Source organism: Danio aesculapii, chromosome 23 (genome assembly GCF_903798145.1).
Source record: "Danio aesculapii chromosome 23, fDanAes4.1, whole genome shotgun sequence".
NCBI lineage: Eukaryota > Metazoa > Chordata > Actinopteri > Cypriniformes > Danionidae > Danio > Danio aesculapii.
Window position 1 is genome coordinate 11710672 of NC_079457.1, and position 18391 is coordinate 11729062.

At 35.1% G+C, this 18391-nt stretch overlaps 1 protein-coding gene across 1 annotated transcript; it reads right to left on the bottom strand.

Annotated features, from left to right (window-relative positions):
• Positions 1–3135: 3135 nt before the first annotated feature.
• Positions 3136–16864, bottom strand: copz1 (COPI coat complex subunit zeta 1). Its single transcript, XM_056449885.1, has 9 exons — positions 16774–16864; positions 16347–16415; positions 13517–13598; positions 13342–13433; positions 13198–13253; positions 13027–13104; positions 8382–8433; positions 8130–8168; positions 3136–3588 (listed from the first exon to the last, which is right to left on the bottom strand). The coding sequence occupies exons 1-9, from the start codon at positions 16789–16791 to the stop codon at positions 3541–3543; spliced, it is 534 nt and encodes a 177-aa protein (XP_056305860.1). The 5' UTR covers positions 16792–16864; the 3' UTR covers positions 3136–3540.
• Between the last annotated feature and the right edge of the window lie 1527 nt (positions 16865–18391).

Sequence of the window (18391 nt, forward strand, 5' to 3'; positions counted from 1 at the left end):
TTATTATTTTGGTTGGCTATATAAATTATATTCCTCAAGAAGGAAAATTGAAAATGCAGTCTGTTCAGTTGGCTTTTTTTCTGACTTATGGACTGATAAAAAGAGATTAAAAAATAACAATCAGATTTTTGTGCTAGAGATATATGCAAATTAAGCAATGCCTGATTTGCATAGTTAAATCTAACATTTTAGAAAAATTGTAATATGATTTTTTTTTTATGTAATCAATCAACAAATAAGTTGTATTTCTCTGCAGAGTCTCGCCTTTATGCATCAACAACCGATTTTAATGTGTCGCAACGAACAGTTTATTCATGTAATCTACCAGGGCTTGTGGCCAAAATGGTTATATTCTGGGTTTTTAAATAACAGCCGGTTTTAGGACCTCTTAAAACTGCACCATATGCTGTACGCATGTAATTTACAACCAAAACTAAATTGACTATTAATATAGAGCGGACAGAAAAGCTACTAATTAACCTCACAGTTGTGGGTGTATTAAAACACTTGTAATATAACATGCGTAATGGTGTAAAACGGGCCCAGGACGCAAACAAGGGCAAAGAAAACAAAGTAAGAACACAAGGCTACTAAATGTTTAGTGCAGTGTGTGTGTATTTGTGTCTGTCATTCGTGACCAGCAGAGGGCGCTCTTGGATTGACTTTCACTCACTGAAACACCAATTGGGCAAATTATACAGCCAAGTGTATAAGCCAAGTGTGTCCAAACTGGGTCCTGGAGGGTCGGTATCCTGGTGAGTTTAACTTCAACTTGCTTTAACACACCTGCTTGGAAGTTTCTTGTACACCTAGAAAGCTTGGTTAGCTGGTTCAGGTGTGTTTGATTGAGGTTGGAACTAAAATATGCAGGACAACGGCCCTCCAGAACAGTGTTTGGACACCCCTGGTATAAGCATTTAGACAACTAGGAGTGCTTGTTTTGACTTCGCTACCCAACAATTTGTTCTGAATAAGGTCAATATTATTATCTCACTTTATCATGTAATTTTTTTTTATTGTTTGACTGATGTTTCTGGATTGTTGTCCAATTTTGACTTGCCTAACTTTACTGTAAAAAATATGATTTCCACAAAAATCCTTTATGTTGTCTCAACTCAAATCAATTAAGATAACTTCATCGATTTTACAGATTTAAGTGGATAGAACATAGAACAATTAAGTTGTCCTAAGAATCTTAAGAATTGTGTTATTTCAGCTTTTAAAAATCATTATTTAAATGTAACTTAACTTGCCTAATACCTAATTAGCTTAGTTAAGACTTTAAATAGCACATTAAGTTGAAAAATACACTGAAAAAAATGATGTCGGGAAAATTCATTCATTCATTTTTTTTTTGGCTTAGTCCCTTTATTAATCTGGAGTCCCCACAGCGGAATGCATCGCAAGCTTATCCAGCACATTTTTTAAGCAGCAGATGCCTTTCCAGCCACAATCTAACCCTTGGAAACACCCGTACACACACATATACACTACGGCCAGATTAGCTTATTCAATTCACCTATAAGCGCATGTCTTTGGACTGTGGGGGAAACTGGAGCACCTGGAGGAATCTCACGCCAACACAGAGAGAACATGCAAACTCCACACAGAAATGCCAGCTGACCCAGCTGGGACTTAAACCAGTGACCTTCTTGCTTTAAGCTGGGTTTTGGTTCACTACGTCATTATTTTCCAAAAAAATGCATCGTACTATGCTAGTTCAGCCGTGAGTTACTTTGTTGTTGTTGTTGGAGAAACGCACCCCAGATCAGTGAATATCGATCGAGTCATGAAATGTGATTTTCGGCCAATACAGATCTCCAGCCGATCAATCAGAGCATCCCTTATTATGGGCCTTACTAAGCAATATGCTTAAAGGTGCAGTAAGTTTAACACCCAGTGGTTAAACTAGGCAATGCATTCCTGGATCAAAACAAATGCAAGCGCAGGTTGCCAGATTGAGAACCAACAGGAGTGTGCCATCAAGCCTAAGCGCTTTAAGGCTAATTTAAATAGTGTTCTATATAAAAACAACGGCATGCAATAGAAGGAATATTTTCATATTAAAAGGAGTTTTTGTCCTAACCAACTCTTTGATTTGATATAATAGAAATGGCTTCTATTTCTCACAGGTGAACAGAAAACTGACAATGATCACCTCAGGTACAACCTCATGAGATTTATTTAGTGTTAAATGCTAATAATTTGAATTTGAACGTTATTTTACATGACATTTATTGCCATACTACTGAAAGTGGCAGCAAATAGTTCACCTCAGATCTTGAAACTAAAATAAACCGTTTAAAATTGAACTTCAGAACTGTGAAATAATGCAAACCAATACATACATTTAAAAAAATGTTAAAGAGGTTTAATGTGTGTTATTTATTAGACTATAAACCTTACCATTTCGTGAGTGTGCATTATTCTGTGCTTCTGAATGGCTGTATTTACATTTCTGTCGTGTTTCGTCTGGTGCAAACAGCCAAATTGCTCATCACTGCAAATCTCCTCATCTAGCGTGTTTTGACATGGGGTACAATGTGACCTCCTCACCTAATGCTTACGCTCATAATATTTATATTATTTTATAATTAATAACCTCATGTGGAACTCTGAATCTGCGTCTCATTTCAGAGTCTGCTACTGTTCACCAGAGAATAACTTTGAATCACTTTAAAAAATAATAATAATAAAGTAATACATTTTTCAATCACAACAACTAAAAACAATTGCTATTCTGACCAACTGTTTTTTTTTTCTTTTCAAGTGCCCTCTTAATATTTACAACAGTGATAATAGTACATTAAATTCAACATGAGCCTTACTAAGCAAAATTACCTTAACCTAGACCACATTTACTCATTCATGACTCATAATCAGAATGCTAAAATGTTAATATGGTTGTTTTTAGATGTGCATGTCTATGTGGTCGTTGCTAGGTAGTTTACATGTTTACCAGCTCGCCAAAAGAGTCCCTAACTTTACATATAAGCAACAGATGACAGACCTAAAACACACAAAAACAGTAAACAAAGTGACCTCAAAATATTGGCAAGGAAAAGTCACGACCGGCCGCCTCTGCAAACCCAACAGTATCCCCGAAAAAAAAAAAGAGGGAAAACACAGCAGAACTGGGATGAAACTTTCTTTACTTCAATCCAAAAACAGAGAAAGGATCGACCACTGGAATGTACATGAATCCTCATGAAAATCTCAGTACAACAGTGATATCATTCACTAAACCAGCCATATATTCAAGCGCTTACTGGAATGGGCTTAAAAAAAAACACCCGGGTACTTTTCCCAAAAAGAAAGTCCCGGCAAGCTTCTTCCTCTTGTGTTAATGTGTAGAAATAGCGCTGTTCCTGGTCTTATCTGGAGTGAGAGAAACTGGAGAAGTGGTTTTCAGTGAATGTGCACTTTAACAGTCATGAAAACACTCACAGAGAAAAGGGCAGAAAGGGACAGTAGTGATGAAAAGAGGTGCTCTCTCATAGCTTTTCCTCGCTTCAGTTCAGGACAGAAAGCAGAAGAATCCTATCGCAGGAGAGACCATTTGATCTGCTCCTTCGCTGACTGTAGCACCTAAAATAAAACAACAACAATGTGAAGTTGGAGCTGAGATACACAATTACTTTTAGATTATAAGTTTATTAAAACAGAAAAAAAATTATATTAAATATATTTAAATGTAACAAAAATTAAATATATCTACGGTGCTCAGCATAATTGAGTACACTCTATTTTGAAAATGAATATTTTATCCATTCCTCAGTGAATGTGGGTAATATATAATGGTGCATTTGAATAAAACAGATTTATTTATTTAAATATATTTTAGTCACCAAACATATTTAGAAATTCAAAGATAACACAATTAAATTCAAGCAAAATATTGCAAAACAAAAAGCTTCTCTTGATTTTTCTATTTTTAATTTGTATTTAATATTATATATATATATATATAGTTGAAGTCAGAATTATTACACACATACACACATACATTATATATATATATATATATATATATATATATATATATATATATATATATATATATATATATATATATATATATATATATACAAAATGTATAAAATATATTAAAATGTCACAATTAGTAAATTAGACGATGTTTAGTAGACATATAATTCACCAATTGTTATATATAATGATACAATTAACTAATAAGGTTAGAACCGAAACAATTCTTATGTAAATAATACAGTGAATTATAAAATACATTTTAATATTTCTTATATGTAATAACTCTATGTGAATGTGTTTTTAAAACGTCATTTAGTTCACCAACTACTAAAGTTAGAACCAAAACATTTCACATGTTTGCTTGTTTACACTTTAGTGTCCCCAATGGGAAAATTTGTCTTGGACTCGAGGCCCACCTTTGCATACACTGAACAAAAAACGAACACAAATCAAGCTAATCATTATCAAACCTTACATATTTAAGAGTCTAATTGATGTAGGTCAAAAAAAGACTTCTTAAAATGACTGCATCTGCACACAGGCAAGCTGTATCTTCGACCAGGAGAACGCAACTCATACAAAATAAACTATGCAAGGGGTCAGCTAATATTTCAAAAGCTTCGTCCCAAAACGAGTCTTTTTCCTTTTAATTCTCATTCTCATGTAAACAATATCACGTATATTATATTATTTCTTATATTTAATAACCGCTAGTAAATTCCTAGTTTCTAGTAGGATCTTGGATCTATTAGGTGTGTATTTGAATAAAATGTTAATATTGGTTTTATTCTAGAAAAGGTCTGATACCATTTTTTTTATATTTTAAAAAATATATTAACATATTTTTTTTTATTTTGTAATTTAAAGCATTTTTTCGCCCAGAAAATTACCATTGTTCTAAATAACAAATGTTTTATTATTGTTACTCCACCAAAAAATATTTCTGAACTCTTCTAAGTTTAAACATTGGCATTGAGTGCTCTAAACATTCAAATAAACATTTAATTTCATGCAAAATTAGCCCTAAATAACAACATTTTATTTGAAATTTTTAAGAAATGTCATTAGTAATTTAGATAACACAAAAAACTTGATTTTACTCGAGTAGAATTCTCAAAAGGATTTTCAAGGGGTCTCTTAATTGTCCTCTATGCAGCTCTACGTTTCTATATTATAACATGGCAGATGGAGTCTAATAGATCTGAAGTCTCATGTCAATCAAACTTTTAATATTGCAGATGTCAAACTTTCAAATGAAGAAACATTACCCGGTGCTCCTTTAAATCCACTTTTAATGGCTGTTATAATTAATTTAGGGCGTCATTAGGATCTTATGTGTAGGAACATCTGAAAGTGGGCTTCTGACAATTTATTATAACCCGATGTTTCAAATTAGGCAATGCTAAATAATTAGTCGCATTTAATTAGAATAAATTAGCAGCTTCGGAATCATTCATTTGAAGTGTTTTGTGTTCCTCGTCAGTAAATCAAAATCACTCAATAAGGACGGATTGACCAAACCACTCCTGAAAAAAGCTCACTTGTCACCAAAGCCACGAAAGGTAATTGAATTTTAACGTGTTTGTGTTCTTGACTCATTAATGCTATCACATTTCTGAAAAGACACACATCCATCAGGGTGGAAAACCCTCTATATCATTGAAACATGCTTTATTAGATAGTAAGAACGCTTTTTACAGTCGAAAAAAAGTACAGAAATTTCAATAAAGTCAAGTTAAAAAATAAAGTTTTAGAGATTTCACAAGGAAAAATATATAGATTTTTTTTCTAATATGTATAATAATATATATCAGAAAAGAATGTAATAACCTGAAACAATTACTCCACAGAAGTGTTACTCCATTAAAATATTTGTAGAAGCTTGCATGGCATTAAAGGGTTAGTTCACCCAAAATTGAAAATCACCTCATCATTTACTCTCCCTGTCATGGGGTTTTAAACCTTTGAGTTTCTTTCTTCAGTTTAATACAAAAGAAGATATTTTGAAGAATGCTGGTGCTGGCACCCATTGACTTCTATAGTATTTTTTTCCTACTATGGAAATCAATAGGTTGCAGAAACTGGATTGTTCAAAATATCTTCAATGTGTTCAAGACAGAAAAACAAAACTCAATGGTTTAAACCATATGAGGGAGAATAAATTGATGTAATTTACAAATTTTGAACAACATTTTTAACGTAAAAAAAATCTGATTTTAGTCATTAATATTTATTGCACTATTGTAGCCTGGGTATTAAGGCCTCAAACTACAGGTGAAATTCCTTGGATTTTGTGCCTTTGTAAAAAAAAATACATATATAAAAAATATTTGGTAACACTTTCATTTAAGTACCAATACTCACAATTAACCAATGGCTGATTACCTGCCTATTAGGATATAATAATATACATAAAGTACATATTCTGCATCATCTTATTCTACATCCCTAATCTACCTAATACCAAAACCAAACTTCTACCCTAATAACTATTAATAAGGGAGTCAGAGTTAATGGTTTGTTCAGAGTGATAATTGTACTATAAAATAAAAGTGTGAATAAATACTTGTTTTCCAGGATTTCATTTTTCTTTTTTATAAAACACTAAAGAAACTTTTTCAACTGTTCTCTATTTTAATACCTGTTAAATCTGAATTTATTCCAGTGATGTCAAACCTGAATTGATCTGTTATTATAGTTGAAAACATTTGAACATTTTTGTATAAAGTACAATACTTTCTTTTTCTGTTTTTTTCCTGTAAGAACTGCAGTTATTCGGCTACCATCGTAGCATCATAAACATCTTCATTAATAAAACAGCTTAATTCATTTAAAGGGATAATCCACCAAAAATAAAAAAATCTGTCATCATTTACTCACCCTTCACAAACCCATTTGACTTTCTTCTATTGAACCCAAAAGAAGATCTTTTGAAAAAAGCTGAAAACTTGTGACAATTGACTTCCATAGTATTTGTTTTTCCTACTATGGAAGTCAATGGTTACCGGTTTTCAGCTTCTTCAAAGTATCTTTTTTAAATTAAAAAAAAAAAAAAAAAAGATACTCAGAAAGACTTGGACCCACTTGAAGGAGAGCAAATAGTGAGTACATTTTCAAACCACTGACTTCCATAGTATTTGTTTTTCCTACTATGAAAATCAATGGTTACTGGTCTTCAGCTTTCTTCAAAATATCTACTTTAAAATTTTAACAGAATGAAAGAAACCCATAAAGGTTTGGGACCACTTGGGAGAGAGAAAATGGTAAATTTTCAAACCACTGACTTACACAGTATTTGTTTTTCCTACCATGGAAGTCAATGGTTACCGATCTTCAGCTTTCGTCAAAATATCTTCTTTAAATTTCAACAGAATAAAAGAAACCCATAAAGGTTTGCAACCATTTGAGGAAGAGCAAAAAGTACATATTCAAACCATTGACTTCCACAGTATTTGTTTTTCCTACTATGGAAGTCAACGGTTACCGGTCTTCAGCTTTCATCAAAATATCTTCTTTAAATTTCAACAGAATAAAAAAGGTTTTGAAACACTTCATGGAGAGCAAATAGTAAGTAAAAGTTCATTTTTTGGTGAACTATCCCTTTAATGCATCCGAATCAACAAACCAATTTCTTTCTTTCCAACCGACATCAAACTATCTAAAACTTCATTAGTGTAAATGTTCAACTTTTACAGGAAAGGTGTACATGTTTTAGACAATCCCTGTAATCGAGTAATGCAGGCGCAGCAAAACATCCAGGAATTAATTCATCATCTTAATTTGCAGGAGGCTCCGTGTAACCGTATAGCGCTGAAGACGAGGAGACAGCCATTAATCACACGCACGAAAGCCATACAGGCAGCCTGTCGCACAGCCTCTTAAACGAGAACATTAATCAGGCCGCGCTCACGACTAACAGCAGCCGCGGGGAGCCATCGCTAGCAGACAGCCGCCAATAATTAGCCATCATGTTTACATGCGGCAGACTAGCAGCAGCCCAGAGGAACCTTCCGAACCAGACCACCGCAGACACATTTGGCAGATGAATCATGGGTAAAAATCGCAGCGCCACTATAAAACATTTGCTCCGCGATGGCGACAGGTGTTGCTGAAGGAAAATGCGTGGAGATTTGGCTCACCTGAGTGACTGTCTGTTCTGTCAGTGGCACGTCATCGCCCTGAAACGACATAAGAAAAGCACTTTAGGACTGCTGGCATGCTTCCTGTCTCGTGCACGCAAGATTATTGGAAATCAAACTTAATAGCAGACTCGCTGAACCATAATGCGCATCAGTGGCGACAGAGCATGAGATGCAGCAGATACTAAGCAGATTAGCATACGCAATTCACAGCGTAATGAAAGGCAATGGAGGAGAATAGGAAGTAGTTACCCTCAATGCGACACGGTGAACCACCTGCTGTGGGTCGCTCTCCAGAATCACTCTGAAAAAACAGAAACAACATACAGTATTGTTCAAAATAATAGCAGTAAAACAGAATAATTCAGGTTTTTAGCATCATTTTTTATTAATGCATGGCAAACAAGTTACCAGTAGGTGCAGTAGATTCTGAGAAAACAAACAAGACCCAGCATTCATGATATGCACACTCTTAAAGAGCCCCTATTATGCATTTAGAAAGGTCATATTTTGGTTTTGGGGCCTCTAATAACAGGCTGATATGCATGCAAGATCAAAAAAACACTTTCATTATCTTATAATATGCATTTATTTTTACCTAATTATCCCAGAGACTCCCATATGAATCGTTCAGCAGTTCATTTGTTCTCAAACCCCTTCTTAGCATGATGCTAATCTGCGCTGATTGGTCCGATGACCCAGTCTATTGCGATTGGTCGACTGCGTTCAGCGCGAGACAAAAAGAAAAGCCCACCACGGCTTATCAACATTGTTGAAGTAGTCAGAGTGCAGAGTGTATGTGTGAGCCCAATGCAGGCGTGCATTAAAGCAATGCAGTTAAACACCAGCATATTGCTCTATACTTAACCATGACAAACATTCAGTATTAATCCACACAGAGGCAAAAGCTAAACTATTTTGAAACCCGTCCACCGCACGCGTGTAGGAACAGCTGACGCTGGCCATATCAAATGACGGCAGAGGATCGCAAGCTCACGAACACATTTAAATCCGTAAACAAAGCGTCACGCGTCACGTTTTCAATGAGATTTTAGACACAATATGAGAATATAAAGAGTTAACCAGATGCAGTACAAGCCATGTGGAGTGGTTACAAGTAACAAAACACATAATTTGCAAGCTAGAGAAAACAAGGAGGCAGCCATTTTAATTGCACTTAAGTAACTTACATTTGTGAAATGGAGGAAGGAACTGATCCATAAACTGTGTACTGTAAAGATCCTGTCAAGCTCTGACAAAGTCCCATACATTAATAGCCTTTTCTGATCTTTCCTTTAACAAACGGCCAGCGAATCCCCGTTGTAAGCATGTAGATTGCTGTAGCACTCATCAGAAAAATAACGGGAACACAACAGAAGGCTGGTATTTTTGCAAAAATAAACTTCAACCACTGACTCTTCACAGCCTCGATCTTTAAGTAGGGAAAGTAATACTAACTTTCCCCTCAGCGTCTTCGCGACTTGATTCAACCGGGATCTGCTACAGTGTTTGTTTTCTTTTTCTTTCTACAGTGCTTCTGGGCTGGCGCAACAAATGGGCGGGGCTTGAGTTCTGTATCGACGTCACGCCGACACGGCTAAAGACTCGTTACCTTCACAATTCCTTTGAATCACTCTGAGTCGACTCTATTATAGATGAATCAATAGTTTTAAACACGGTGCACTTTCAGATTTAAGCCTTAGCTGGATATTTCACTTCACTTAAGAGCGGTGTTACACACCGCATGGAAGGTCATTTTCAAAAACCCATAACAGGGGCTCTTTAAGGCTGTGCAATTGGGCATTTAGTCATAAGGGGTGCGTTCAAAAAAATAGCAGTGTCTGCTGTTGACTGTACAAACGTTTTTGTTTCTAGGATAACTGCTTCACATCTGTGTGGCATGGAGTCAGCCAACTTTCGGCACCTTTCAGCTGTTATTCCACTCCATGATAACAACATTCCACAATACATTTACATTTCTTGGTTTTTCTTAAGAAACAGCATTTCTGACATCACCCCACAAGTTCTCAATTGGATCCGGGTATTGGGCTGGCCACATTAATTTTGTTGGATTGGTTTACTAGTGTGTTTGGGGTCATTGTCTTGTTGAAACAACATGACCTCTTCAAGCATTTCGGCCTGCAAACTGATCCATAATCCCTTTTATGCAATAAATAGACCCAACACCATAATAGGAGAAATATGCCAATATCATGATGTTTGCACCACCATACTTCACTGTATTCACTGTCTACTGTGGCTTGAATTAAGAGTTTGGGCCATTTGATGTGTTTTTTGGCAAATTGTAATCTCTTCTGCACATGCCTTCATTTATCAACAGGATTTGTGGCGGATTCTTGAAAATAGATTAGCTTCACATAGACATCTTCTAACTATCACAGTACTTACAGGTAACTCCAGACTGTCTTTGATCATCCTGGAGCTGATCATTGGCTGAGCATTTGCCATTCTGGTTATTCTAAGATCCATTTTTGAAGGTTGTCTTCCATGTCTCTTTGGTTTTGCCCTCCATTTTAAGGCATTGGAGATCATTTTAGCTGAACAGCCTATAATTCTTTGCACCTCTTTATAGGTTTTCCCCTCTCCAATCAACTTTTTAATCAAAGTACGCTGTTCTTCTGAACAATGTCTTGAATAACCCATTTGCTTCAGTCTTTCAAATGCATGGTCAACAAGTCCTGGCTTTATCCTTATATAGGGGCCACCTGATTCACACCAGTTTTTTCACAGAATTGATGACCTCACTGATTTAATGCCACACTACTATTTTTTAACACACCCTTTTCAATTAAATGCCCAATTGTACAGCCTTACGAGCATGCATATCATGAATACTTGGTATACTGGGTCTTCTTTGTTTTCTGAGAATCTACTGCACCGACTGGTAACTTGTTTGCCATGCAGCAAAAAAATATATTTTTCCTAAAAACCTGGATTATTCTGAACAATACTGTCTAAACCGTGGACTCATTTCAGATTGTTTTAGAAAGTGCATGCTTGTTTTTGGGCCATATTTATTGATGGAAAGAAAACCGGAAAGGATGTGGACAAAAAGGGAGGAACGGGATCAGGAAATAACATATGCATGAGCACTAGTGGTCACTGTGGCTTTTTCAATGGCCCAGAAGTCCAGTCACCTTTATTTATATAGAGCTTTATACAATAGAGATTGCTTTTGTTGTAATGAAGAGAATTGCTGAATCTGTTCATCAATTCAGGTTTTAAAAATTGAGCTGAACTGGTTCAGTTCAGTAACTTTAAGGTTCATCAATAATGAAATGAATTAAGGCTGCACAATATATCGTGATATCGCAGTGTGATCATTTGCAATAGTCACATTGCAGGATATGCAATGTTGAGTCTGGATTATAGTTTATCATTTGCATGTATTTTTGAGGCCTGTGACTGAATGATTTAAAAAAAAATCAGGCCTAAAAAAATTGCACCGTTTGCAACTTTAATAACAATGAATTTTATTAAATTATTTATAGAATGAAGACTATTCAGTAGAGCTGCATGATACTGGAACAACCTGACATTGCGATAGTTTGTTTTGCCATGACCTAGATTGTGATATGAATATAATTTCACTAGATGACTTGAATAGCTCTATTTGGAAAGATTTCATTCATTTAGATCGACTGGGATGATCAAGTCTTTTTCTATGCTGTGCATCTGCGTTAATTAGAATAAATTACAAGGTAAAGTAAATAAATAAACAGTGCTTTATGGTTTTCGGTGGAGTCTAATAGTCAAGTACAGAAATTAAACAATCAAATGTAAAATAACATGGTCAATAATGTCATGTATTACAGTTTATATGACCACTGAAGTGACATGGATTATGTTAATGTTTTTGGTTCCTTTTCTGGACTTTGAACGTCTCAGGACCCTTGCAGTAGGGTCAGAGAGCTCACCAATTTCACCTATAATATCTTAATTTGTGTTCCAATGAATGACGAATAAATGTGCCAGGGGATTGCAACAATAGAAGGTTGAGTATTTATTAATAGAATATTCATTTTTGAGGCAGCACGGTGGCTCAGTGGTTAACACTGTCACCTCACAGCAAGGTCGCTAGTTCAAATCCCGGCTGGGCCAGTTGGCATTTGTCGCGTGAGTGCTCCGATTTCCCCCACAGTCCAAAGACATGCAGTTTAAGTGAATTGGAATAACTAAATTGTGTGCGTGAATGAGAGTGTATGGGTGTTTCCCAGTACTGGGTTGTGCCTGGAAGGACATCCGCTGCATAAAACGTATGCCGGAATAGTTGTCAGTTTATTCCACTGTGGCGACCTCTGATCAATTAGAGACTCGGCCAAAGGAAAATGAATGATTTTTTAATTTTTGGGTCAACTAACGCTTTAACCCCTACACATTACATTTTCAGGTGTTTCAGTGTGGAGAACCAACTTTTAGGAAACTACTGAAAGCAAATGCGTGTTTTTAGATGAATGACATTTTCAAATTGATCTGGATTATTGATCACTGAAATTGAAATCTTAGCTGAAATTGTGGTCCTTCTTTGGTCCTTTCATAAAATCCAAGTCAATATCTACTGCCATTTTGAGAATAAAAAAAAGCATATAAAACATGTCTTCGGTAAACAGCTTTCAGTTTCTTCCACAGACTGATTGATTGACTTCATAAGACCTCAGTGTATCCTCAGGAGTCGCTGCTAATTCATTTAGTTTTGCCTGTATCGTTTTTTGATTCTCAAAGCATTGACCCGTAAACCAGATTCAGCTAAAAGTCTTCTTTAATGTTCCACTGAAAAAACACCACCACCTCACCTATGTGTTGGATGGCCTGAGTGAATTAATTATAGTGATTTTTTTGTGAACTATGCTTTCATTTAACTCTAGCTTTCACTTACCCTCCATCAACAATCTCATCAACGGCCAAGAAAAGACCCTCCATATTTTCAAGCAGGGCTCTCTTTTCCACATTTTTCCTTAAAAGAGAGATAGAAAATAACCAAGATCAAGTTGTAGTTATCAGGGAAGCTGACTACATAGCACAAGATGACTACATAGCTCTTTCCTACCTCAACATTTGACTCAGAGAATCAAAAAGACAATTCAACACTGACATAAGCATCAGCTGTGGGAGAAAACACAGTGACACTGCAGTGAGTACTGCATTTAATATAGTAAAATGTACATTACTAAACGAGGTATAAAAACATTACCTCATTTTCATGAGAGCTGCCGATTACGTAGAAATATAAATCAATGTTGCTCTTGTACACAACCGTTAGACCCTCTAGCAATGCAATTTCACCTGTAGAAGAGATGAGATGATGACTTGATATCTTTTTTTATTTACATTTTACAAACCAGACTGACAGTAATATGAGCACTTACTGTCTGTTCTGTGCGTCTTGTTGAAGATGTTCTTCTCAAAGGCTTTCTGCTCTTTCACAGTGGGATATGTGTCATCATAATACTGAAAAATAAATATAACACAGTCACAAAACAATATATGACTATGGGCCGACAAACGATATTATATCGAATCCCGATCGACATTATGTCAATAACAATGATAAGCTCTGGACTTTTTTTATTCTAATCTGATGTAAAAACCAGTCACACAGCAGAAATGTGCAACAATGGGAATCTAGAACTATATTGATATTACAGATTTTTCAGCCACCGAAAATGTATCTGCTGAAAACATGTTATGCCACTTAATTAACACTAATTGTTGTGGCTTCAGTCTTTGTTAGGGTACTATTTTAAATCTGGAAGCATTAACAACTTATATCCAAATGTATATCATTATGGAAAATAATTATCGAGATTGCATTTTTGCCATATCGCCCAGCCCTATATGACTATATATAGAGTTCAGTAACATATAATACTGAAAAAAATTAATGAATAAAAAGTTAATTTATACATCTCATGCACACAAAAATTCCATTGGAGTTTCAAATAACTTTAAAAATTTTATTTTGATATCTTCATAAATGTAAATGTTTGTAAATATCAAACAACAAGCGTATGCTGACCTGTATAAAATATTTAAATTAAGAAGTGATTATATTAACTTATATTTTATAATCAAATATTTCCGATAAATATATGAAACATTTTTATGTTTTGGAACAGGTGCTGCACAGTGAGGTTTAAATAATGAATAATTTTATTCTACTAATTTATAGTAATAATATTTATTAACATATTTAAAAAGGGGGCAGCATGGTGGCTCAGTGGTTAGCACTGTCGCCTCACAGCAAGAAGGTCACTGGTTTTTGAATCCCAGCTGGGTCAGTTGGCATTTCTGTGTGGAGTTTGCATGTTATCTCAGTGTTGGCATGGGTTTCCTCCGGGTGCTCCAGTTTTCCCCACACCCCAAAGACATGCGCTATAGGTGAAATAAATAAAATAAATTGGCTGTAGTGTATGTGTGTGAATGTGAGAATATATGGGTGTTTCCCAGTACTGGGTTGCAGCTGGAAGGGTATTCGCCGTGTAAAACATATGCTGGATAATTTGGCGGTTCATTCTCCTGTGGCGACCTCTGATGAATAAAAAGATTAAGCCGAAGGAAAATGAATGAACGAACATATTTAAAAAATATTTTATAATGTTATCAAATTATCTTGTTAAAAATATGTCTGACAATATTTTTATATTAGTAAAATAACCCATATTAACAAAAATTACATTTTAGTAGTTGTCTTCTGTAAATCATAGTAAAAAAGTATAGTCATTATTTTTATTGAACAGGACACATGCTAATCTTTGAAAAATAATATAAAGCTGTAGAACATACATGTATTGTTTTTCATATTTGACTCATAATTACAAAAAAAGGTATTTTAAAATACATAACTTTTGTATGGTTCATAATATTTCAAAATAAATATGGACTAAAGCAACTTCATTCATTGTTTGTTAAAATGAAAAGTATCAAATATGATACATCAGACTTCTGAATACATTTTATTTATGCACATTTCAGTCATTCTAGTTTTCCTACTACAATAAAAAAACCTACAGAGCTTTAATCATAAAACTAAGCATTTAAATATCTTACCAAGACATATTACTAGGATAAAGAGAGAGACAACTGATTTATGTTACTACTGCAGCTAGCTATATTGTAATAAATTCATTCATTCATTTTCATTCGGCTTAGTCCCTTTATTCATCAGGGGTCGCCACAGCGGAATGAACCGCCAACTTATCCAGCATATGTTTTACACTGCGGATGCCCTTCCAGCTGCAACCCATCACTGGGAAACACCCATACACTCTCACACATACACCACAGCCAATTTTGTTTATTAATTTTACCTATAGCGCATGTCTTTGGCCTGTGGGGGAAACCGAAGCACCCACAGGAAACCTACACCAACGCCAACACGGGAGAACAAGCAAACTCCACACAGAAATGCCAACTGACCCAGCCGGGACTCGAACTAGTGACCTTTTTGTTGTGAGGCGACAGTGCTAGCCACTGTGTCTCCCTATTGTTATAAATAACATATACATTACTATATTATTATTTTGACCATATGAATAATCATTAATATCAATTAAACCAAACTGCATACTTGGGCCTCTAAATAAAATCAAGATACTTTTCTGTTTTCTTCTCGAGTTTCAGGGTTTCTGCAAGTCAATTTAAGACTTTAAGACCCTTTTAAGATCGTAATGCATGACATTTCAGACTTACATGGGGCTAAACGCCAAGGATTTTTTAATAGGACATTTTTTTCCAACATAACTTTTTTTAAATGGTTTAAAACTAAATGTATGCACAACAGACTGTTATAATATTAGTTATAAATATAGTTTTGCTAAAGGTTTTATTGAGATGTATTGTTGGCGACTGGATGTTTGTTGGATTGATTAGGTAGCTTTACATAAGCAATGGAAAATTAAGACCCATTTAATATGATTTGAGACCTTCACAATATTTCAGTGAATTTAAGACGTTTAAAGGCCTAACTTTTTTTTAAATTGAAGACATTTTAAGACCCCGCGGACACCCTGATTCTTACCAAGCCATTAATATGTGATCCATAAAATGTTGATGTATCAAATATCAAACAAAGAACAAGTTATATATGCCAGTATGCCTTTTTAGACTCCCAATATTTTCGTTGAACTGTTAAATGAAACCTCACGGTACATCAACTCAGATATGATCATGTTCTTGAAGTTCATCAAATGTTCTCACCTTTGCATACAGTCTCTCTCCATCATTATCCATGATCAGAACCGCTTTTACAGTGTACAGAGAGGGTTCCTGTAAAAACACACACAAATAGGACAAATAACCAATCAATTACAGCCAAATAAATCAGCTGATCAGGGCAAAGGTTCAGCTGATATATAACAGTACATCAGATAACCAATAACAATTACCCAACTGCAATACATCAATAAATTATTCGCCAAAAATAATATAATAAAATGTAACTTTCCAATATAATAAGATACACGTTATTGCTAAACTGGTCTGATCGATAACTGATTCATTATTGTGTTCGCGGATGTAGCGGAAGAGCTATTGGAACACTAAACAAGGCAGGCTTAACTGCGGATGTTTTAACGGGTTTAAATGCACATACTAAACATAATGAGATGAATAATAATCATATTACCAATATTAGTGTATCCATCTTGTACTGTACAGATGTCGCTCGCTCTTCCTCCGTGTACTGAATTCTTGCGTATTCGTACTTCCGCTTACGACATAAGGTAAAAGGGCAAATCTAAGCGGAAGTATTTGTAACGTCATCGATCGTCGCGGGAAACTTTTTGCGGGAATTTAATAAATAGGTAAATAACAGTGTTATGAACAACATTTTCACCTTGGTATGTGATTTTACTGTGCGAAAACAATATGAATCATTTAAATAATCACGTAAATGTACTAAGTTTGGTCTACACAATTTAAAGCACAAAAATATTACTTTTTTATTATTAATTATATATTATCGGCTGTCTGGATTTGCTATTAATTGATATTTGTTTTGAGTCAAACTACTGATAAATGTCTTCAAATTCACAAAAGGTCAGTATAAAATGTTCAGTGTTTTCAGACCGTAAATATTACATAAAATATCCATATAGCCTGTGTAAAATATGTGTGTCAACATTTCCAGATTTACTAGGCATGTGTTCTATATTCATTCATTCATTTTCTTTTCGGGTTAGTCTCTTTATTAATTAGGGGTCGCCACAGCGGAATCTTATCCAGCATATGTATTACACAGCGGATGCCCTTCTAGCAGCAACCCAGTTCTGGGTAACATCCATACACTCTCATTCACACACATACACTATGGACAACTTAGTTTGTTCAATTCACCTGTACCGCTTGTCTTACTGTGGGGGAAACCGGAACACCCGGAGGAAACCCAAGCGAACACAGGGAGAACATTCAAACTTCACACAGAAATTCCAACTGGCCCTGCTGGGACTTAAACCAGTGATCTTCTTGCTGTGAGGTGACAGTGCTGAGCCACCGTGTCACCCCATGTATTTTAGAAAGACCTTTATTATTATTATTTTGAAATCTAAAGGTCTGATAACATTTCTTTCAAATTTTAAATAAAACTATGGTCATTTCAAGCAAATGTTTTCATTAGGCTAGTTGCTATTAAAATCTGGCTTATTCAATATTGCTAAATGTTGATTTCTTAACACTGTATAGACTATGTGCATAATATAGAAAATGGAAATGATTCTGTTAACCAGTGCAAATCACAGAAAAGCCCACAAAAAACCCACAAAGACTCAGAATAAAATGGATTAACATGTACCTATACTGTATATACCTTTATAAATGCTGTGTCTGAGAAACTGAAAATGTACATCCCTTAAATTCTGTCTCCAGCTCTAAACAGGAAGTAGAGAAACAGATGCAAAGATGGAGAATCAAATAAATGAATGAGCTTATCTGTAAGTGACAGGGGATCAACCAGCTTCTGCAAGAAAACATTTCTACTTATAATTTTCTTCTTTATTGGTAGTGTGTGAGTGAATACAACTTATTGCTAATCAGTGTATGATACGACCCAGGTTCCCATGTCCTAAATTCTCAGAATGCATTGCGCTGTAACGACATTTTCCCATCCTCTATCCTGTAAACGCTTGTTAACTGTTCCACTGTCATTTCTGACCCAAAGAAGTTTTATTTGCTTTGTTTTATTTTGTGAAACCATGCTTTGGGATAGCTCCATATGTACATATATACACTCACTCACTTTCCTTTGC

What these genes read in the sequence shown, in the direction of transcription:
- copz1 (XM_056449885.1), bottom strand. An exon ending in GAGAGAGACTGTATGCAAAG is followed by an intron (nt 13,599 to 16,346) that starts GTGAGAACATTT and finishes TTTATTTTTCAG; the next exon opens with TATTATGATGACACATATCC. An exon ending in GATGAGATTGTTGATGGAGG is followed by an intron (nt 8,434 to 13,026) that starts GTAAGTGAAAGC and finishes CTGTTTTTTCAG; the next exon opens with AGTGATTCTGGAGAGCGACC.